The sequence below is a fragment of the Manis javanica genome, chromosome 15, assembly GCF_040802235.1.
Source record: "Manis javanica isolate MJ-LG chromosome 15, MJ_LKY, whole genome shotgun sequence".
NCBI lineage: Eukaryota > Metazoa > Chordata > Mammalia > Pholidota > Manidae > Manis > Manis javanica.
In genome coordinates, this window is record NC_133170.1 from 37,297,234 (window position 1) to 37,321,038 (window position 23,805).

General features: G+C 45.1%; 1 protein-coding gene across 2 annotated transcripts; it reads right to left on the reverse strand.

Moving 5' to 3' along the window:
* Positions 1–9,815: 9,815 nt before the first annotated feature.
* Positions 9,816–12,563, reverse strand: NUDT16 (nudix hydrolase 16). 2 transcript variants are annotated; one of them, XM_017649824.3, is made up of 3 exons: positions 12,288–12,563; positions 11,928–12,197; positions 9,816–11,156 (listed from the first exon to the last, which is right to left on the reverse strand). In XM_017649824.3, exons 1-3 carry the CDS (start codon positions 12,423–12,425, stop codon positions 10,965–10,967), a joined length of 600 nt encoding a protein of 199 aa, XP_017505313.1. In that variant the 5' UTR covers positions 12,426–12,563; the 3' UTR covers positions 9,816–10,964. The 2 variants fall into 2 exon arrangements, with proteins under 2 accessions (XP_017505313.1, XP_017505322.1); XM_017649833.3 differs by having other exon boundaries at positions 9,816–10,978; positions 11,046–11,156; positions 11,928–12,563.
* Between the last annotated feature and the right edge of the window lie 11,242 nt (positions 12,564–23,805).

The following is a 23,805-nucleotide window of genomic DNA, read 5'->3' on the forward strand; positions in this document are numbered from 1 at the left end:
CAGAAGAAGAAGAAGAGAGAGAAAGGGATAGAAAGTGTCTTTGAGGAGGTAATTGCTGAAAATTTCCCCAATCTGGACAAGGAGATTGTCTCTCAGGCCATGGGGATCCACAGATCTCCCAACACAAGGGACACAAGGAAGACAACACCAAAACACATAGTAATTAAAATGGAAAAGATCAAGGATAAGGACAGACTGCTAAAAGCAGCCAGAGGCAGAAATAAGATCACATACAAAGGAAAGCCCATCAGGCTAACATCAGACTTCTCAGCAGAAACCTTACAGGCCAGAAGGGAGTGGCATGATGGATTTAATGCCATGAAGCAGAAGGGCCTGGAAACAAGATTACTTAATCCAGCAAGATTATCATTTAAATTTGAAGGAAGGATTAAACAATTTCCAGATAAGCAAAAGCTGAGAGAGTTTACTCCCACAAACCATCTCTGCAGTCTATTTGGGAGGGACTGCTATAGATGGAAGTGTTCCTAGGGTTGGATAGCTGTCACTAGAGGTAGTAAAACCAGAGTAGGGAGGGTGGAGCAGCTGATTGCGAGGCAAATGCAAAATTAAACTGACTATCCCCAAAGTCAATCAAGGGATAGACAAAAAGTACAGAATTTGATACCTAATATATAAAGAATGAAGGAGGACAAAAAAGGAGAAATGGAAAAGAACATTTAGATTGTGTTTGTAACAGCATACTAAGTGAGTTAAGTTAGACTCTTAGATAGTAACTAAATCAACCTTGAACCTTTGGTAACCACAAATCTAAAGTCTGAAATTGCAATAAGTACATACCTATCGATAATCACCCTAAATGTAAATGGACTGAATGCACCAATCAAAAGACATAGAGTCACTGAATGGATAAAAAAACAAGACCCATCTATGTGCTGCTTACAAGAGACTCACCTCAAACTCAAAGACATGCACAGACTAAAAGTCAAGGGATGGAAAAAGGTATTTCATGCAAACAACAGGGAGAAAAAAGCAGGTGTTGCAGTAATAGTATCAAACAAAATAGACTTTAAAACAAAGAAAGTAACAAGAGATAAAGAAGGACACTACATAATGATAAAGGGCTCAGTCCAACAAGAGGATATAACCATTATAAATATATATGCACCCAACACAGGAGCAACAGCATATGTGAAACAAATACTAACAGAACTAAAGGAGGAAATAGAATGCAATGCATTCATTTTGGGAGACTTCAACACACCATTCACTCCAAAGGACAGATCCACCAGACAGAAAATAAGTAAGGACACAGAGACACTGAACCACACACTAGAACAGATGGACCTAACAGACATCTATAGAACTCTACACCCAAAAGCAACAGGATACACATTCTTCTCAAGTGCACAAGGAACATTCTCCAGAATTGACCACATACTAGGCCACAAAAAGGGCCTCAGTAAATTCAAAAAGATTGAAATCCTACCAACCAACTTTTCAGACCACAAAGGTATAAAACTAGAAATAAATTGTACAAAGAAAGCAAAAAGGCTCACAAACACATGGAGGCTTAACAACACACTTCTAAATAGTCAATGGATCAATGACCAAATTAAAATGGAGATCTGTCCCAACCTGCAGGACTATCAACGGGGGTCGACGACCTGGAGGAGATAATGAAGGGGCAAGGGACACAAAGAACGGACAGCAAGGCAGGATGTCTGATCAAGCTGACACAGTTTATTGTTTGCAAGCTCAATTTATACAGGTAGCAAGGAAGGGGTGGGTCAGAAGGTGATTGGGCCTTAGGTGGCACAGGCGGCAAGATGTAGGGGGGGTGATTGGGCCTTGGCTGGCGCCGGCGGGAGTGGAGGACCTGGAAGAGAAGCAGGGAGTTCGCCATCTTGTGGGTGGGGGTCCTTGGGAGGGAGGTTTCAAGGGTGGGACTTTCCCCTGGGGCAGAGGGTGTTTCTTGATTAACAAGCTGTTGGCAATATTAATAGGCCAGTGGAAAGAACAGAAAAGCACAGGTTGCTAGGTAACTTAACCACTAGTTCTGGCTTAGGAGTTTGCTAAATGCGTTTCTTGGTAATAGGGGAAAACTTGTTTCTAACGCGTGGATGGATTCATTATTTCCGATTTTACAGGAGAGACTTTACTCAAAGGTTGCTGTTGTCTTAAGGCTTTCATAACCGAGCCTGCCTAAAGGCCCACAGGTTTGCTCCCAACAGAGATCCAGCAATATATGGATATAAATGACAACAACAACACAAAGCCCCAACTTCTGTGGGACACAGTGAAAGTCATCTTAAGAGGAAAGTATATAGCAATCAAGGCATATTTATAGAAGGAAGAACAAACCCAAATGAATAGTCTAACATCACAATTATCAAAATTGGAAAAAGAAGAACAAATAAAGCCAAAAGTCAGCAGAGGAAGGGACATAATAAAGATCACAGAAGAAATAAACAAAATTGAGAAGAATAAAACAATAGAAAAAATCAATGAAACCAAGAGCTGGTTCTTTGAGAAAATAAACAAAATAGATAAGCCTCTAGCCAGACATTTTAAGAGAAAAAGAGAATCAACACACATTACCAGAATCAGAAACGAGAAAGGAAACGTCATGAAGGACCCAACAGAAATACCAAGAATTATTAGAGACTACTTTGAAAACCTATATGCTAATAAGCTGGAAAACCTAGAAGAAATGGACAACTTCTTAGAAAAATACAACCTTCCAAGACTGACCAAGGAAGAAACACAAAATCTAAACAAACCAATTAACATCAATGAAATTGAAGCAGTAATCAAAAAACTACCCAAGAAAAAAAACCCCAGGCTAGATGGATTTACCTCAGCATTTTATCAGACATACAGAGAAGATATAATACCCATTCTCCTTAAAGTTTTCCAAAAAATAGAAGAGAAGGGAATACTCCCAAACTCATTCTATGAAGTAAACATCACCCAAATACCAAAACCAGGCAAAGATCCCACCAAAAAAGAAAATTACAGACCAATATCCCTGATGAACATAGAGCAAAAATACTCAATAAAATATTAGCAAGCAGAATTAAAAAATGTATGAAAAGGATCATAAACCATGACCAAGTGGGATTCATCCCAGGGTTGCAAGGATGGTACAACTTTCAAAAATTCATCAACATCATCCACCACATCAACAAAAAGAAGGACAAAAACCACATGATCATCTCCATAGTTGCTGAAAAAGCATTCGACAAAATTCAACATCCACTCATGATAAAAACTCTCAGCAAAATGGGTATAGAGGGCAAGTACCTCAACATAATAAAAGCCATATATGATAAACCCAAAGCCAACATCATACTGAATAGCAAGAAGCTGAAAGCTTTTCCTCTGAGATTGGGAACAAGACAGGGATGCCCATTCTCCCCACTGTTATTCAACATAGTACTGGAGGTCCTACCCACGGCAATTAGACAAAACAAAGAAATACAAGGAATCCAGATTGGTAAAGAGGAAGTAAAACTGTCACTATTTGCAGATGACATGATATTGTACATAAAAAACCCTAAAGACTCCACTCCAAAACTACTAGAACTGATATTGGAATACAGCAAAGTTGCAGGATACAAAATTAACACACAGAAATCTGTAGCTTTCCTATACACTAACAATGAGCCAATAGAAAGAGAAATCAGGAAAACAATTCCATTCACAATTGCATCAAAAAGAATAACATACCTAGGAATAAACCTAACCAAAGAGGTGAAAGACCTATACCCTGAAAACTATAAGACACTCTTAAGAGAAGTTAAAGAGGACACTAACAAATGGAAACTCATCCCATGCTCTTGGTTAGGAAGAATTAATATCGTCAAAATGGCCATCCTGCCCAAAGCAATATACAGACTTGATGCAATCCCTATCAAATTACCAACAACATTCTTCAACGAACTGGAAAAATAATTCTAAATTCATATGGAAACACCAAAGACCCCGAATAGCCAAAGCAATCCTGAGCAAGAAGAATAAAGTGTGGGGATCTCACTCCCCAACTTCAAGCTCTACTACAAAGCCATAGTAATCAAGACAATTTGGTACTGGCACAAGAACAGAGCCACAGACCAGTGGAACAGAATAGAGACTCCAGACCTTATCCCAAACATATATGGTCAATTAATATTCAATAAAGGTGCCATGGACATACAATGGGGAAATGACAGTCTCTTCAACAGATAGTACTGGCGAAACTGGACAGCTATGTGTAAGAGAATGAAACTGGATCACTGTCTAACCCCATACACAAAAGTAAATTTTAAATGGATAAAAGACCTGAATGTAAGTCATGAAACCATAAAACTCTTAGAAAAAACATAGGCAAAAATCTCTTGGATGTGAATATTAGCGACTTCTTCATGAATATATCTCCCCCAGCAAGGAAAACAAAAGCAAAAATGAACAAGTGGGACTATATCAAGCTGTAAGTCTTCTGTACAGCAAAGGATACCATCAATAGGCAAAAAGGTACCCTGCAGTATGGGAGAATATATTTGTAAATGACAGATCCAATAAAGGCTTGACATCCAAAATATATAAAGAGCTCACGCACTTCAACAAACTAAAAGCAAATAATCCAATAAAAAATGGGTGGAGGATCTGAACACACAGTTCTCCAAAGAAGAGATTCACATGGCCAACAGACACATGAAAACATGCTCCACATCACTAGTCATCTGAGAAATGCAAATTAAAACCACAATGACATATCACCTCACACCAGTAAGGATGGCCACCATCCAAAAGACAAACAACAACAAATGTTGGTGAGGTTGTGGAGAAAGGGGAACCCTCCTACACTGCTGGTGGGAATGTAAATTAGTTCAACCATTGTGGAAAGCAGTATGGAGGTTCCTCAAAATGCTCAAAATAGACTTACCATTTGACCCAGGAATTCCACTCCTAGGAATTTACCCTAAGAATGCAGCACTCCAGTTTGAAAAAGACAGATGCACCCCTATGTTTATTGCAGCACTATTTACAATAGCCAAGAAATGGAAACAACCTAAGTGTCCATCAGTAGATGAATGGATAAAGAAGATGTGGTACATATACACAATGGAATGTTATTCAGCCATAAGAAGAAAACAATCCTACCATTTGCAACAACATGGATGGAGCTAGAGGGTATTATGCTAAGTGAAATAAGTCAAGTGGAGAAAGACAAATAACAAATGATTTCACTCATCTGTGGATTGTAATAACAAAGGAAAAACTGAAGGAACAAAACAGCAGCAGAATCACAGAACCCAAGAAGGGACTAACAGTTACCAAAGGGAAAGAGACTGGGGAGAATGGGAGAGTAGGGAGGGATAATTGCATGGAAGAAGAAAGGGGGTATTATGATTAGCGTGTATAATGTGGGGGGTGGGGGAAATGGGAGGGCTGTGCAACACAGAGAAGACAAGTAGTGATTCTTCAACATCTTTCTATGCTGATGGACAGTGACTGTAATGGGTTTTTGGGGGGGACATGGGGTAGGGGGGAGCCTAGTAAACATAATGTTCTTCAAAAAAAAAAAATTACAAAAAAAAAAAAACCTGTTTATTGCTTATAAACTGCAGTCCAGGTCCATCTTTCTCCTCTGCTCTGGAAGAAGCAAAACCGGCCCTCCCCCTCACCTCTCAGGTATGGATAAGCCCTCCTTGCCCAGGTAATTACCCACTGATAAAGAGATGAACTTCTCTCCTCCCCTGAATAATGATGCAAATGTAGTAAAGCCATACTGCTTTCCACCTCTGAACATCTATTGATATGCAGATGTACTAAAGCCAGGCAAGATATTCTGGAAATATTACAATTTTACCCATACTGTCATTTACATCCACTGTTCACTTTTTTTTTTAACAGACCACACATTATCATTTCCTGTTTAAGTTAATTAGAGGCATTTCTTCCATTCTTTTGCCCTCAGACAAGAACAGAGTCACTCATCTGCTCATCCCTCCATTTACCTGGCCATTGCCTAAATCACCACCTTGTAGTTAGCCCTGGACAGCAGATTGTGAATCTGTCTTCAGTGGCCTGAAGAGGGTAGGGGCTGGAGCTGTGTGATAGCCGTCCTCCCTGGGGCTTCCCAGGGGGTCTTTACGGTTATTGGAAACCTTGCCCTGGGTCTTCTCCCTTTGCAGGAGTGGTATCCTGGGAACCCCTGTGGAGAGTAACCACCATGGGGAAGGAAGTGGCACCTGGGCTCACATCTCTGCACCAGCATTTTGGCAGAAAGGCTGGTCACATGCCGTCCATCTGCTGGGTGAACTGCACGTCCTGTCCTCTGAGCCCTTCACAAACCTAAGGCATGCCTGCAGTGTGCTCATCTCTGCCCTTGTGGCCTCTGCCAGGCTGTCCTTACCACTTGGAGCCAAGTCAGATACAAGGTGGGGTCCAAAGGGTGAGGTCACATGGTTTCTTTTGGGTCATTTTCTGTGGCCTCCAGTTCATGGTTTCTTTTTCTTCTGCTCTGCCCATGGCCCAGTCCCTGTTATGCAAGAGTTGACAGTGTTCTAAACATAATCCCCCCTTCTACTCTTCTGCCTGAGGTAGGCCAAGGGCTGATATCAGCTAGTTTGGTTCAAATTCTGTTGCCACTCATTTCATTACAGGTAAATGTTTTTTCCTATTTTGCTTTTTGTCTTTTCATTTGTCCACGTGGGGTGAAGGGTTTGCACAAAAGCTACATAGTATGCATGTTTTCTGTGCAGTAAACTGACTCACAGGCAACATCCCTTCCCACCTCCCTGCCTTTGCCCTGGCCTGTTTCACTCAGCCTCTGAGGGGGTGAGGGACTGGTAAGGACCAGCCCCTCTTTCTTCAAATGTTTCTGCCTAAAAGCAGCAGCTTGACCAGAAACTCCCTTTAGACTTTGGCTCAGGACAGCATGGGGCCCCAGTGTGTTAAAGCATAGCAGCTGCACACTCACACAGAAAGCACAGGACTGAGCAGTGTGAACATCTAGCCACCTCTCCTGAGCAAGGCAGAAGCATGTGCGGGATGGGGGACATGGCTCCAGCCACCCACCAGCCAAATAAGAAAAGGCACCAACAAGCAGGTGGAGAACATGGATAGCACTGGGTTCCAAGGACGTGTGGACGTGGCCCTGCAGCCCTCACACAGGAACCACATGTCCAGTGCTTCGGGTAAGGAAAAGGAGGTCAGGTGCTGGCAGGAGGTTGCCAGCGGTCACTGAGCGTGGAGGAAAGCCTCTCATATTCTGGCCAATGACAGTTTAACAAGGCCTTGGGCACCCACACCCGGTTTCCTTACCAGGCAGCAGGATACTAATGGTTAGGGGGGCAGTTAACCAGAGGCTGAGCTCCCTGCCAACGGACTGGAGACACAGGGTGACAGGGATGTACACGTTAGGATGGCTCAGTGAGCCATGACCTGCTGACTGGGAGGCTGTATGGGGTGTTGTGGCCTCGCCACCTCGGAGACCTAAAATAAGATGTAGTATAAATAAAAAGGAAAGTTGACCACTGACTGCCAGGACCTGAGACTCAGGATTGGCGCTTGGGCGTGGAGTCGGACCCAGAGCTGAGGAGTGTATATGAACGTGGGGGGAGGGGCCCGGGCACTGCAGGCGCTGAGGCATGTGAACTGTGGGGTCCGGGGCAAGTTGCTGAGCTCCCTCACCTCCTTGCAGACAGATGTGGGTGGGGATAAACTGCAGATGAAGCTGCTCCCTGGGGGAGCCTGCATGTCCCACCCCTCCAGTCTGCCTGCCCTGAGATACGAAAGGACCAGGGCCAGGGTAAGAGAAAAGCCAGGGCTGTAAACCTCCCTAGGAATCTACCTGAGCTCGACAGCTGCTCCCACTGCCCCTTTAAAAGGTCAAGAACTGCCACATGGCTCTCCGCTGCCCATCCAGACACAGCTCAGCCCTCCCGCTTCCACAGGCCCTCTCCTCAGAGGCTCCTCTCTCCTGTCTTGCCCGCCCCGCTCCTGGCAGCAGGCACTGGTCTTTGGTCACTGCTCCTAGTTCACACTTTCTCCAATGTCAGTGTCTTGCTCCAGCACGTGGACCTTGACTTTACCTGTGATGACTCCACCTCTCAGCGCAACCCCTACCCAACCCCAGCTCAAACACACCTCCCCACCACACCCCAAGTTGGGGTCCCACCTCATCAGGCCCTCCAATTTGCTATCCCCCTGCACTCACTTCTCTTTACTTCCCATTGTGTCCAGATTAAAGCTGAAATCTCAGTCATTAAAACTTCTGTGCATGTGACCGAGCTGCCTGCCTCTCCCCCTTTCTTGTGCTTCTCTGGGAAAGCCCCACTCTGCATGCAGTGCCTTCGTCAAGCAGCTGGTGAACACCAACACAGGTGCATGCCCCACCGTACCCCACCTGTCGGAGCACCTAGACTCCTGCTCTAAACTGACATCCCATAGCTCGACCCTGCCCTGCCCTTGTTTCTCCACTCACCTTGCTTTCCCAGGCCAAGGTGAATGACTGCTGCATACCTCTGGGAACACCCTCCACCTCCCTCCTGCTGTGGTCTCACTTCATTTCACCAACAGGAGGCCCAGACTCCACCACCCCATAAATTCAGCCTTTCTCTACACATCTCCCATCCTTTATTGGGCCCCATTATGTGGCAAGGCTGGCCCTTGCCCTCCCAGAGGTCCCATCCCTGCTCATGGACTGTGCGCCCTCAGTAAGCCCTCTCCGTCTCACCACTATCTGCCTCGGCTGTTCTCATCAACACACATGCTCCACTCCAGTGTAACATAACCCCACGGCATTCTCCAGCTACCCGTCTCCTCGGCCTGTCAGGACCAACTTCTCCCACCATCCTCCCCACAGCTCACCATGCACTCAGCAGCTTTAGCATGCCTTCCACCCCCACACCTTCCTGAAATTGCTCCCATCGAAAAGCCTCAGGCTACAGAGTCCGAGGGAATTGCACCTTCCTTTTGCTCAAACTCTCAGCACAGCGCACTTTCCCAGAGCAGCTTCCACTCCACTCCTGGGTCTCTTAAACATGCCCTACCCACCCCTACAGGCTCAGGCTGCGCATCCTTAGGGCCCGTCCTGAGCCCTCCTTTTTCTCCCTGGAGGACCTCATCCAGGCCACAAATTGCTGTACCATCTTTATGCTGATGACTCACCAATCTGTGTCAAGATGCCCAAATGACCCTGAGTCCATCCCCTGCAAAAGCTAGTCCCCCACCTAGGCTTTCCTTTCATCCACAACTTGCATAACTTAAGACCCAAACCAGAAAGTCATCATTGAATCCTCTTTCCCTCATCCCACCCGCCACGGTTCCATCAGAGGGCCTGTCAGTGAGGCCACCACCCTCTCTCAAGTGCATCCACTCCTCTGCATGCCCACTGCAGCCCTGGCCAGGCCACACCATCTCCCAGGCCAGCAGCCCAGCCACTTCCTGTCCCCCGCATCCTATTCTAGCCCACCATCCACGCTCCACACACTGGGCCCTGACCGTGCCTGTTAGGCTCTGTACTGCCTGGCTCCTGCCTGCCACTCCAGCTGCACCTCCCCTTGCTTACTATAGTCTAATTACACTGGCCTTTTCCCATTTCTAGGCTGTGCTCTGGTAAATTAAAGATGGCTAAAAATTCTTTGCTTATCCCTGTGCCTCCCAATTTAGAAATGTTGTCAAATACCCCTACCCTTGTTTTGGGATAATTTGCCAAGACTCTCCCTCCAGGCCACAATGTGCGAGTCTTGGAACACCCAGACCCCTTCCCGCACGCCTCTCGGCTGCTTCCTTCTCATCCTTCAGCTTAATCCTGAGCGGGTCCTTCCAGACCACTCTGTCTGAAAGCAAAAAACATCAAGGCGGGGCCTGCTTCATTTCTTTACTTCTTTAACACTGATAAAAAAAAAATAGGTATCATAATTAAAATTATTACTTATTTCCTCTCGAAAGCAGGGACTGGCAAATGAATGCCCACAGGCCAGCCACCTCCCACCAACTTTTTTGCATAAAGTTTTATTGGGAAACAGCCACATCCATTGCCTTATGTATTGTCCACTGTTGCTTCTAACATGGCAGAGTCGAGCAGTTGCTACATGGACCATGTGGTCCACAAAGCCTAAAATATTTACCATTTGGCCCTTTAAGAAAGTTTCCCAACCCCATGGACAACAAGGCCTATGGCTCTCTCACCCCTAGATATCCAAAACCTCCAAGAGATTACCTGTTCAAAGAACTGAAGAGCCCTGAGGCGCAGCTATAAACCCTTCTTTACTGGGAGACTCTTTTTGTCAGGGAAGGGCTAGGCCAGGGCTGGGTCAGTTCCCTCCTGACATCCCGAGTCTAAGGGATCCTAAAGATGAAGGCTTCGGAGATACATCAGGACCCAGAAGCCTGGAGTCCAAGGAGACCATGCCATTCCTACGCCCCTTCTGCCCAGTGTCAGAGGAGGCCACCCTCAGGGGGATAATGCTTTAGCCAACCCCAAGGGCACGGATGTGACCACTTTTGATGGGGAAAAGTGTCTTCTGCTTCTCTGTCCTCCCTAAGAGGCATGGGCTGGTCTAGACCCTGGAGATCAGCCATATCATCACATGGAACATGTGGGAAGAGTGTGAAGAGACCCTCCCCTGCTTTAGAGGCTCCTCTCTAGCCATGAGATGGGCATGCTGACATGCTGGCCCCACTAATACCACTTCCTGATTAAAATGGACATGGCAGGGATGCCAGCTTGTGTGTGGGCACAGATTGTGTGTTCACATGTCTGGGGGCTGCAAGCTGTGTGCGTGCAAGTGACAAGGATCAGGTGGGCTCTGAGAATTGCCAGGGACCCTGGGATGAACTGTATGTTATTGCCTCTGATGCCATGATTTGCTGGACAGACCTCTGCTCAGAACATATTGCACATATTTCTTTTAATTTATCATCATTTATCAGGCCCAGGCCCATAAAAGAAAACATCCCTTTCCTCTCCCTCCTTTTGCATTACCAAGGTCCTGATCTCAGGTTCCTTGGGTCTATGGAAGGCTGCATCTAGTGAAGTACTGAGTAAAGTGTGCAAGAGAGCCAGAGTCCATCAATCCCAAATCCTGGAGGGCTTCCAGCAGCTGCTCCCGTGCGGCTCCAATAAAGGAATTCTCCAAGAAGGCAGGCAGGCCTCCCACACCATCCCGCAGGGTATACAGGGGCACCCGCACCAGGCCCAGTACCTGTGAAAGGAAGGAAACAGGAGACACTGAGAATCCAAGTAGCTCATCCCAGCCAGATTTTTCCAGATCAGAAAACTTTTCCTTTATTGGCCCTGCAGAAATCAGGCCTGAGGGCCCATACACCTCAGTGGAGCCTAGTGGCACCAGCTCTCTGCAGATCCAAGTCCTGCTATCCAGTGCCATAAATACTAATCCTTCCTATATCACTAAACCTTTAGTAGCTCCTGCTTCCAGGGTGCATGCTTGGCTTTTTAAAGTTTGCAAAATGTGGTACCCAAGCCAGCCATATTAGCACCATTTGGGAGCTTTAGAAAAATGCAAACTCTCAGGTCCTTCCCTCCCTCCTCTACTGAACCAGCAATTCTCAAAGTGGGGACAGTAACCACTGTCTAAATAAAACGCCTCAGGTGACTCTGATGCCAAAGTTTCAAAGTCATCTCCCTACACAATCTGTCCCCCATTCCCCTAGCCTAAGTGTCAAGGTTTCCACGCATTAGGACACAACTACTCAAGAAAAAAAGGGGCCTAGGGTGTTGATGCCTGGCCCTTATCAGCAGGACAGAGATTTGGTTGGTTGTGTTCTAGAAAGACAAGCCTAGAGGACAGCACAGGTGGAGACAGAGAGAACTTTGCAGATTGCCGGGATTCCAGGCTGGCTGTAGTTAGTGATCCAGATGAAGGAAAGACCAAGATCCCAACTACACCAGGAACCTGGGGGAGAGGCTTTTGGGGCAGAGAGGGCGCCAGGGTGGGGTTCCCGGCTGGTCCCACCTCCAGCCCATGGTCTTTGGCGTGCGGTGCGCCCTTCTCCACTGCAACCAGCTGCTCCAGCGTCAGGCGCTTGGCATAAAAATGGGCGACGACGTGCGGCCCGGACCCGGTGACAGAGCTGCGGTAGTCCCCACGCTCTACGCGGAAGGCGGCAACGGCCTCACCCAATTCTTCGCGCAGCTCGCGGTTCAGCCCATCCTCCAGGCTGCCGTCCTGCACGTTCACGAAGCCGCCAGGGAAGCCCAGGCGCCCATCAAAGCGCATCTGCATCTGCGGGAGACGGATGCGGGGCTGCATGGGCGTCCGGGAAGGGGAGGGCCGGGGAGGGCCGGGGTCGCGGGGCGGCCGTCCCCTCCTCACCAGCACCGCGTAGCGCAGCGGGATGCGGCCAAAGAGCTGCCCCGGGTCCGGCGCGTAAAGCAGCGCGTGGCACGCGTGCCGCCAGCCATGCCCCAGCGCCAGGGCCTCTGCCAGCTGCAGCCTGCGGACCCCGGCCATGAACCGACACCCCACCTCCACAGCCGCGAGGGCACGTGTGCGCCCCTGGCCCTGGTGACCGTAAACGCCCGGGGCGGGCGGGGCGGCGCTGGCGGCGGAGGCCGAGCTGCACGCTGGACTGCAGGCGAGCGGCGTGACGTCACAGCCCGGCGCCTGCGGGCCTCTTCGGGCGGAGTGGCAGCCGGCGAGCGGCGCTACGTCACAGCCCAGCGCCTGCCGGCCCTCTCGCTTGCGGGGCAGCCGGCGTGGGTGGGTCGTGTTGGGCTCGCAAAACTCTCTCTCTTTGGTCTGGGCTGGGCTGGGCTAGGTGGGAAAGGAGGGCAGCTGGCGTCAGGCGCGGCCTGTCCTAGCAGTGGGGACGGGAGGACTGACTGATGGGTGTGGTAGGCAGGAAAATAGATACAAGCGGGGCGGAAAAGAGAAAAAGACCCAAAATTAATCAATTAAAGCTCAAAAAGCCAAGAGCATCTTGGCCTGGAATGTTTCAATATTTTACAGATAAACGAAGGTACCTCAGCATTGAAAGGAAAGGAGCGACACAACAGCAATTCACCGGAGAGTTCCGCTTTATTAGGGAAAGGTGCTGGGTTATATAGGATGGGGCATAGGGTGATTGTGGTGTTACTTACGGGGCTGGTGGCTGTTGGCTAGGTGCTGGGATTGGGAGGGGGGCGAGAGGTGATTGGGCTTCAGGTGGCGCCGGCGGGAACCGAGGACCCCGAAAAGAAGCCGGAAGTTCGCCATCTTACTGGTGGGGACCCTTCATTCCCCCCTTTCTCCTCTATGGGTTTGTGGACGTTGCTTTCTCTCTGACTGCTTCCTGCTGAACAGGGGCGGAGAAGGGAGTGAGGGTTTGAGGATTGGGAGGAAAGGGTTGATAGGACTCCCCACAGTAAGGATGAGTAGATGTGGACTTCTTCAGGTTGGAAATCAATGAAGGTTCCCTGTAACCATAGGTTGAGGACCTGTTGATTCCAATGATGCCAAGAGGATATGGGTGTCAGGAGCCAGGCGTCTGCGGCCATTGTTTCCAGGAACAGTTTCCAGCGGAGAGAGGGGTCCATCTCAGCATGTGGTGAGGAGGTCACGTGAGGGTGAGGGGTCTTCCGTGGCCAGAAGCTGGTAGTTCCTGAGTAAAAGCTGCCACCTCCTCCTCCGTCCCCCTCACCTTCCCCCCTCCCGCAAATCGAGCCTGAGCCTTTCAGTCCCCCTCTAAGTTCCAAGAGCCTCGTCCGTCTTTGCCCCCTCAGATTCGGTCCTGAGAGCCTCCCAAAATTATCGCGGCTTTGCCCCCATTACCTGTTTCCCGTGCACAGACTGAGCCAGAACCCTTCAAGCATAGCCCATGTCTTTATTGTATTAATCATGCAGGCCCAGCTTATTTTTTTACCTTTACCTATATGCTGTTTTTTTCTCCTTCTGGCCCTAAATTTGTAACCTAGGCAACTAATTTAGCATGCAGGTCCAGCCTTAAACAACATAGTGAAAGGCAGGAAGGATTCCATCTTAAAGATTGTATTTTAAATGTGTTAAAAATGTAAGATTCTCAACTTACTCTTTAGCAAACAGACAACAACTCAGCCCACCTTGAGGGCTGGGCAGGCAAGCTGTTTGATCTGCTCCCAGACCAAGACCCTGGTATCCCAGGGAGAAATCAGAGCAGGAAGTTCCTTGGGTTAAGTTAATTCTAAGTAGTCAAAGACCACTTAACAAGTCTGCACCCCAGCCCTTCGTCACATTCCTGAAGAATCCTTAAAAGAGGGAGCCTTTCGGGGCGCTCCTCTCTCTGGGGTTGCCCACACTTTCTAAGTGTGTAACCTTTAAACTCTCTATTCTCAACCTTTCAGGGGGCGTCCTCTCTCTGAGGTCGCCCACACTCCCCTTTCTCCAACTGTGCTCCTTTTGCCTTAAATAAACTTCTCAATTAAACGCATTGTCTCTGCGCCTTTCCTGTAGTGTTTTATTACTTTGCTTTGTCATTCTAATCCTCCTAATTCTGGCTTTACGCTTCACTCCATCCTACCTCAGACAAGTAAGGAGGGGCTGCTGAGCCCTCAGACCTGGGCTTGCAAATAACCTTCGCCTCAGTGACCAGGAACTGCAGTTTGCAGTCGTGCTCTTCAGTAACCTGTCTGAAAGTCTCCCTTCTTTACCTATAGGAAGTTCGCAGAACATAATCTCACTCCATCCAGTGCTCTGGGGCTCCCCCAAAGCCTGGGGTGGTAGGGACTCAGTTCCTAGCCCTGTAGATCCAAGCAGACACTGCATGCCAGGTGACCCTGGCTTAAGGAGTTGGCAGGGGTCTTGCCCCATGCTGAGTAGCTGTTCAATGAACTTCCTTTATTATTCTATTCTGTTATTCCCTAACACTCTTACTTTAATGAATTCCTTCCTCACTTTGTCTCTCTGAATTCCCTGAGTCACCTAGCCGAACTCTCCCTATCAGGTGTACAGTTGTCCTGAGTGTGGAGTGGTACGGCCATCTGCCCGTGGTCAATTGTGTGTTGGGGGGTGTCATGCTAGGATGAAGGCAGAGTTTCTGGTCTGGGTGGTGACAGTCATCTTTTCAGATGGGGATTGTAGGAAGCAGTGGCCAATGATTCAGTGTAGCTCTGGTCAGGAATTGGGGTTGGCGGTAGGCAGTGGACAGGGTAGATGGGATTGATGGGATTTTCAGGGGAAGGGTTAGTGAGGAAAGAGCTATGGGTTTCCTTTGGGCCCAAGAAAGAGAGTGAGGAAGGGTCAGAGATGGAAGAAGTGCCTAAGGTTTTCTGGACTTCACCCTCACACACTCAGACCATTAGTCTATGAAGACATGTTGGGGGAACAGCCAGCCTTCCCCAGTAGCCAGGGAAGGAGGCTAACTCAGGGCTGATGCTGGGGAGCAGCATTCACTATGGAAATTCACTATGGATTTGGTGAAACTGAGGAATGACAACTGAATGTTCTTGGGGTAAAAGGGTTTATACCCGGCTTTATTCTCCCAGCAGTAGGTCGAGCACTAGAATTGTTGGCCTCCAGCAGTCTGCAAGCCCGTAATCCTCCTCTGTCTTCACCTCCATGCAGAACACTGGGCAGAGCTCTTTATACAGTGACTCCGTCAGTAATAGCTAATCACCTGCAGGTGTGGAAGCAGTAGTCCAGCAGCAGGCCAGTTACATCATCAAGTAGTTTAGGGTCAGGTAAGGATCCTGGCCATAAGAACTTCAATTTTCCTCACAGTTTCCTTGTCAGATCTGGGGCCAAACATGCCCTTTCCAGGGCTTCAAGCTGTTTTCCTTTCCTGACTGCTTGAGGAAGCTTTTAAAGATGGGTTCAGCTATTTCTAAGGTGACCTGAAAAACTTTATAAAAAGATTAACAGACCAGAGCCTTTTCAGGATGAATGACTATGGAAGCCCTCAGATCCCTCAGCCTTGCTGTCCCTTCCCAGGCTGCTCTCTGCCTCTCTCAGTAGAGCCTCCCACACCTCTTTCCCATTCCACTGTCCTGGTACAGACTGCCCAGGACTCAAGGCTAGAGGAAGATGGCTGGGAAATGCCATGTTTCCCATGAGATACTCCAAGTTTGTGACCCAAAATGACTCAGTGGTCAGCCTCAGGATGGCAGGGAACAAATTCACTTTAAAAATGAGGAAACAAGGCAAGGAAAACAACAGCAAAAATGAACAAGTGGGACTATATTAAGCTGAAAAGCTTCTGTACAGCAAAAGACACCATCAACAGAACAAAAAGGTACCCTACAGTATGGGAGAATATATTCGTAAATGACAGATCCGATAAAGGCTTGACATCCAAAATATATAAAGAGCTCACCCACCTCAACAAACAAAAAACAAATAATCCAATTAAGAAATGGGCAGAGGAACTTAACAGACCAAAACAGTTCCAAAAAAGAAATACAGATGGCCAACAGACACATGAAAAGATGCTCCACATCACTAATTATCAGAGAAATGCAAATTAAAACCACAATGTGGTATCACCTCACACCAGTAAGGATCGCTACCATCCAAAAGACAAACAACAACAAATGTTGGCGAGGTTGTGGAGAAAGGGGAACCCTCCTACATTGCTGGTGGGAATGTAAATTAGTTCAACCATTGTGGAAAGCAGTATGGAGGTTCCTCAAAATGCTCAAAATAGACTTACCATTTGACCCAGGAATTCCACTCCTAGGAATTTACCCTAAGAATGCAGCACTCAAGTTTGAAAAAGACAGATGCACCCCTATGTTTATTGCAGCACTATTTACAATAGCCAAGAATTGGAAGCAACCTAAGTGTCCATCAGTAGATGAATGGATAAAGAAGATGTGGTACATATACACAATGGAATATTATTTAGCCATAAGAAGAAAACAAATCCTACCATTTGCAACAACATGGATGGAGCTAGAGGGTATTATGCTAAGTGAAATAAGCCAAGCAGAGAAAGAGAAATACCAAATGATTTCACTCATCTGTGGAGTATAAGAACAAAGGAAAAACTGAAGGAACAAAATAGCAGAATCACAGAACCCAAAAATGGACTAACAGGTACCAAAGGGAAAGGGACTGGGGAGGATGGGTGGGTAGGGAGGGATAAGGTGGAGGAAGAAGAAAGGGAGTATTATGATTAGCATGCATAATGGGGGGGTGGGAAAAAGGGGAGGGCTGTACAACACAGAGAAGACAAGTAGTGATTATACAACATTTTGCTATGCTGATGGACAGTGACTGTAAAGGGGTTTGTGCGGGGGACCTGGTATAGGGGAGAGCCTAGTAAACATAATGTTCTTCATGTAATCCTAGATTAATGATAACAAAAAAAAGAAAGAAAAGGGGGATTACTCCCTGATAGGATAACACTAACTGCAAATCACTGATTAATACATCCTTTAAATATCCTTAATTTTGATCATTTAAAGGGTGTCAGATGATCAGCAATGGAAGTACATTTTTCTGATAATATTCCTTTATCTTAAAAAAAAAAAGCAGTTCCTGTGTGGTGATCTCCAATAAGTTCTTCACAATGGTATAAAGGGCATATCAAAGTGTGGGCAAAGGGTTTGTTTGTGTTTATACAGAGGATCAAAGCCTAATTTGGCTACCCAGAAAACGAATTAAGATATGATATGAAGAAGAACTTCTAACATCAATATTCTCTGGAAGAGTCACTCCAGAAGATGATCATCAGAAAACTTCAACAAAGATCCTGGTGCTGTTGCAGTTGTAGCTGCATTCATTCCACCGGTTCCTGGACTTGCCATGGGAATGAAGAAGGAGATATCTAAGCTGGCCTGTGCATACACTAAAACAACAAATTTGACTGGATCTATACTGTCGGAACTCAACCAAGAATTAGGAGAAGTTCAAGTTGCAGCGCTCCAAAATCTTGCGACTATAGACTATCTACTGTTAAAAGAACATATGGGATATGGACAGTTCCCAGGAATGTGTTGTTTTAATTTGTCTGATTTTTCTCAAAATATTCAAATTCAGTTAGACAATATCCATCATATCATTAATAAGTTTTCACAAATGCCTAGGGTGCCTAACTGGTTTTCTTGGTTTCACTGGAGATGGCTGGTAATTGTAGGTCTGCTTTGGATATGTAGCTGTATTCCTATTATGTTAATGTGTGCATGCAATTTAATTAGTAACTTAAAACCTATACATGCTTATGTTACACTATAAGAATATATGTCAAAGAAATAATCAATCTTCCCATGTTTTCTTCCATCTGCTACTTCTATAGCTTCTCTTCTTCCTTCATAATTACAACCCCTAAGTAGAATTCGTGCCTCATATCGAAATTACCGAGTATCATAATTCTTCCAAGTGGTAAAGATACCTCAAGACAAATGCTGGGCATAGAAGCCACAGGGCATAAATCTGCAAAGAAGTAAAAAGCTAACCTTTTCAAAGAATATTGCTTCTCTCTCACTTGCCAACTTTACATTTCCCTGTATGGCCCCGAAAGATGGCTGGTTAGCCAGAGACGGGTAAGATTCCTCAAGGGAGGAACAACCTAAGACAGGCACAGTTGCAGGGGGGCCATCAGGTGAGAAATCGGGGATCAACAGAGGTGAGGCTCAGAACCTCACCCTCACTGTTTTGAGAGAAATCGTCTGCATCTGTGGATGTTTTGTTGCCCTTGTCTAGCTTGGATTAATACTTAGTCTATAGGCACACACCTGATCATCTACATTTGCCCTCTTACAGCACTAAACTATGTTTTCTACCTTTATCTTGCATCTACCTACCACTTCAGCATTTTATTAAAAATAAAAATAATAATAATAAGGGAGAAATGCGGCATTCACATATAAATCAAGTATAAAAATCAAACTAATAATCATAATTGACCTGATTGTTTATAGTTCATGGTGCGTGATCAAAACCTAAAGTTTCTGTGAAGACTGCCCTTGCACTGTTCACCATGTAAGAACTTATTCACTATGTAAGAACTTGTTCACCATGTAGGGACTTGTTCAATATGCTTTGGAAGATTGGAGACTGTTGAGAATTGGGCTTGGGGTTGATTAATGATTGTGCATTGAGTTCCCTATACAGAATTTTATTGTTGTTAACAACCATATGATCAATAAATATAAGAGATGCCCTCTCAAAAAAAAAACATAAGAAAAGAAAGACTGGAAGATATTTACATTCTGTTAACTGCAGAAATATGATGTTCAAAGAGCTGGTATCATGAAGGTCTTTAAAAAATAAACCAGATATATTTGTCTAGGTTCTCTAGAGAAACAAAGTCAATAGAAGAAAGAAAATATAGATACATACCTACATATGTGTGTGTGTGTGTGTGTGTATATATATATATATGCATCATTATAAGGAACTGGCTTACATGATTAAGGAGGCAGAGTCCCAGTGTCTGCAGTCAGCAAGCTGGAGCTCCAGCAGTGCTGATGGGTAAGTTCCAGCCTGAGTCCTAAGGCTGGAGGAGACCTATGTCCCAGATCAGAGGATCAGAGGCAGGTAAAGTGACTGACTTTCCCTTAGTAAGCCTTTTATTTCTGTTCAGGTTTCAAAAACAGATTCACAAAGGCTCATCCACACTGGGAGGCACTCTGCTTTACTCAGTCTACTGATCCAAACATTAATTTCATCAAGAAACACCCCCACAGACATACTCAGAATATTTTTTAACCAAATATTGGGGCACACTTGTCTCAGTCATGTTGACACATACAATTAACTGTTACACCAGGCTTACTCTGGGCTTTGGCTTTAGATTGCTTCTGTTTCAGTCTTGAACCCACTAGTTTACTGTGTGATCTTGCATAAATTGCTTGATCTCTTTGTTACTAAGTTTACTCATCTGTAAAATGTGAAGGTTAAATGAGAGTTCATGTATTCCTTAGAACATGGCTTGGCTTTTCTAGGCACATAATATTTTCGAGGTTGTTGTTTTTTCCATTATTGTTGCTATGATTGTTATTGTCATTTATAAAGATCCTTACCATGTGTTTACTGACAGTTAAGCAGTAGAAACAAGGTTTGGGAATGGTAGTCTAATCACTAAACTTAGAAACTGCATTTTTTATTAGAAACTGTGTTTCTGTACTTAAGCTATGAAATGTGGTTATCAAACTGAATTTGCTTATAAATATTGTAAAATGAGCTAATTATTTTTGGGTCAGTTTACCCCACCACCACAATATATAGTGCTGAAAATTTTTCTGGTTAAAACAGTTCGGATCCACTGGGTTTGGCTTTTTCATGCAGAATGGGGAAGTGCAAATAAATAAAGCAAACCTCCTTCATATCCTGATAGGAAAAGAAGCCTGATTTTCCCATAGTACTAAATCATGGGAGAGTACAGAATAGGAGATGGAGTCAAAGGAAATTCAATTATTAGCCCAAATTATTGTCACTATAATAAAATACTAAAATGCTAGTAATTTAATATGCTGTTCAATGTTGAGATTATAATACCCATGATTTCAATGACAGCTTTAATACTGTAATCAGTAATGAAAGGAGGCTTTAAAATCAGATCATGTGGATTTAAATCTTGGTTTCTTTCAACTGCCAATTAGTGACATTAAGAAAATTATTAACTTCTCTAAACCTTCCTTTTCAAATCTATAAAATGACATTATCATATGTTGTAAGATTTAAATAAACTAATCCATGTAAGTACAAAAAAAATGGGGAAACAAGCTTTTATCCTGTCTTTTTTATATGGGCTATACCTTCAGGGCTACCAAATAGTTGATGAGAGATGTTTCTCTTTATCTGGAGTATTCCAGTTATTAAAAAAAAAAAGCCAATAAAAATTTTACCTTTTTTTTTACTTAAAAAAGTTAATAGATCTTAGGGAATGATCACCAATGGCTGCTCACATCCCTAAAAGAAAACCAGGTAGTATGCACCTCATGATAGAAGAATACACCACCTCATATGAAATATCCTTTCCAAAAGACTGGTCTTAAACCTAGATATAACTACCACATTATAAGAAATATAAAAGAACATCTTTTTTAAACGTTAGGAAGAAGCTGGAATGATTCACATGGTAGTAGATTAGAGTTGGTAACATCAGTATGAATTTGTGTGTAGCTTAAGTTGGATAGTGGTCACATACAGAAATATGCATAGGTGTGTACATATTACAAGGGACTGTGTGCACATACATCCCTTACTCTGCCAGCTGAGAGGGCCTAGAAGCAATGGCACCCCAGTGGCGACAAGAACCTGGTGCCTGGATCTGGATCTAGGCCATTTTCTAATAAAGGAACCAAGACCCCTTGGAGCCAGGGCTGATTCAAGCAGAATGTGAGAAATACACACAATTGACACATAGCAGTGTATCCTAATGGCACTGGAGCATCTTGTGATGCCAGAATTCTTTGTTTCTTAGTGAAAAGAAAAAATGCCCTTTTGAATGGGAGTAGTCAAAGCAGCAGGGACACAGGAGCCAAAGGAAAGTTCCTAATGGACAGAACTGAAACAATTTGAGCAGCAAAATAAGGCAGCACTGGATTATAATACAAAGTGCAAGATAAATATCTATGGGCAACACTAATAAAGATAATGAAAAAATAAATAAATGAGGGAGAAAAAATAGACCTCCCATGCAGAATTGGAAATAACTTACATAGATACTCTGCCCTCCAAGAAGTAGAGCATAACTGCCTGCGTTGTGAATAGCGATTTCCTTCCAAAAAGGATGGGAGGAAAGCAAGGTGGGGGAGCAGTTTTGTGACCAGAGAGACTCAACAAACATAACCTCAGCAGGTGATTAAAGTCAGCATCAGCAGTGTAAGCCATGTTGACAGGATGCACACTTGAGAGGATGTAATGAATATGGTACTTTATGTTAGTTGTCTTCCAAAATGACATAACCCTGGTCGAATCATGAGAAAAACATTAAACAAATCTCAGTGGAGGGATGCTCTACAAGATGTCTGACCAGCATGCCTCGAAATTGTTATGTCATCAAACATGAAGAAAGTCTGAGAACTGTTACAAAAAGGGCCTGAAGGATTCATGATGGCTATGTGTAATGTGGGTCCTCAGTCAGATCTGGGATGACAGGCACTAGATAAAAGCTAAGGAAACCTGAGCAAGACATGGACTTTGGTTAATAATGTCAATATTAGTGCATTTCAGCAACAGATATCCCATACTGATGCGAAATGTCAGCATGGGAGACAGCAACCCTCACGGGAACTCTACTATCTCCACAATTTTTTCTGTAACTCTAAAACCCCTAAAAAAGTAAGCTTTCTTAAAAAAAAAAAACACAGGGATACAATGAGTAAAATCTAGACTAAAGGAAACTTTACCAGACAAATGATTGGATTTATTCAATAAATGAATTACACAGGGAAAAATGAGATGGAGGCAGACTCTGCACATCAAAAGAGATGGAGACACATCATTCGAAGGGATGGGCTGTATGTGGGTCCTGACTTGAAGAAATGGACTTAGAAAGTCAGACAGTGGGGATATGTGAATACTGGTGGATATTTGGTATATAGGAATTACTGATACTTTTTTAAGTGTGATCATAGTATTGTGGCTTTTTAAAAATTGATTATCTTTTAGAGAAACATGCTGAAATATTTATGAATTATATGATATGATAAAATAATCCAGTGAGGAAGTAGTGGGTGAGAGTATAAATAAAATAAGACTGTCCATGAGTGATGGTTCCATAACAAGGTCTTATATTATTCTCTTCACTTTTATGTAGTTTGATGTTTTTCATAGTAGAACATTAAAAATAAAAGGATCTTTGGCTTCTCATGAAATTAAAGGTAAAGGTTATAATTTACATTTGAATAAAGCTTTGCATTTCACAAACCCTTTCACAGACAGGATCCCTTTTTGGTCCAGGAGAGGAGAGAAAGGTAAGGATCTAGTCTCACTGTTTAGGCAGAAAGAAGAATGTGACCCTCATCTGCCACATGCTAGGAAATTTTAATCATCCCACTTAATCCGCATACAATTTTCCAGTTGTTTCCAATGCAGAGCCAAGGTTGAGAAGTGCTGAATATGAGGAGTATTCACTGGAAGGATCAGGGAGGAGGTGCCACCAGCAGAGAGCTGCCAGTTAGAGCCAGCTGGGGGTTAGTCCACAAGGGCTTGCTGAAAGGGCCAGATGCTGTTGTATTATTTCTTAGGCATTCAGGTACCTGAATTCACATCTTGCAGCCTTAAAAGAGGTGACATTCTACAGAAGCCAGCCCTAATTGTTGTTTTCAGACACAGCACCAAAGATATCCACAGCGTGTTGTCTGGAGCTCATTAGGTGGGTCCACTTCACTCTAAGGACAAACCGCTAAGATGCCTCTAGCTTCATGCTGGATCTCTTCACCTGAACACCCTACAGCACCTCAGCTTCCCAGCTGCTGTCCTCTCGGCTCCTGCCTCCCCACCCTCAATATCCTGACTTCATCAGGGCGAGGTCAGCCCTCTGTCTTCTCACTAGACTGCCACCCCCCCCCAACAGCCTCCTCTCACCCTCGTCAAACGTGCCCTCCTTGTGGCTTCATGGGACAGCTAAAGCTGGGCCCAGTCCTTCTCCTCAGGTGCTGCCTGGCCACAGGATGCAGTCGAGCAAGCTCAGTAGCTCAATCTGAGCTTTGCCTCCTGTACTAGTGAGCTCTTGTAGAAACGTAAAGGGTGATAACTTAACACAGCAACAGATGCGTGTTATTTAAGTGTCTGTGGCTCAGGGATTAAGGAAAGGCTCTGCTGGATGCCTGGCTCAGGGCTGCTTGTGAGGCTTTAGTCCAGATGTCAGCAAGGAAGGGCTGCAGACAAACGCGGGCTGGAGAACTGGCTTTGCTTCTGTGCCACGTCAGTGTCACACCACATAGATCACTCATAGAGGTGCTTGAGTGTCCTCACAGCATGGCAGCCC

Bases quoted from the DNA above. Each gene is read 5' to 3' on its own strand.
- NUDT16 (XM_017649833.3), bottom strand. From the start codon at position 12,425: ATGGCCGGGGTCCGCAGGCTGCAGCTGGCAGAGGCCCTGGCGCTGGGG. The intron at 11,157-11,927 runs GTGGGACCAGCC...TTCCTTTCACAG, and splicing joins CCAAAGACCATGGGCTGGAG to GTACTGGGCCTGGTGCGGGT. The intron at 10,979-11,045 runs GCCCTCCAGGAT...ACTTCACTAGAT, and splicing joins CACGGGAGCAGCTGCTGGAA to GCAGCCTTCCATAGACCCAA.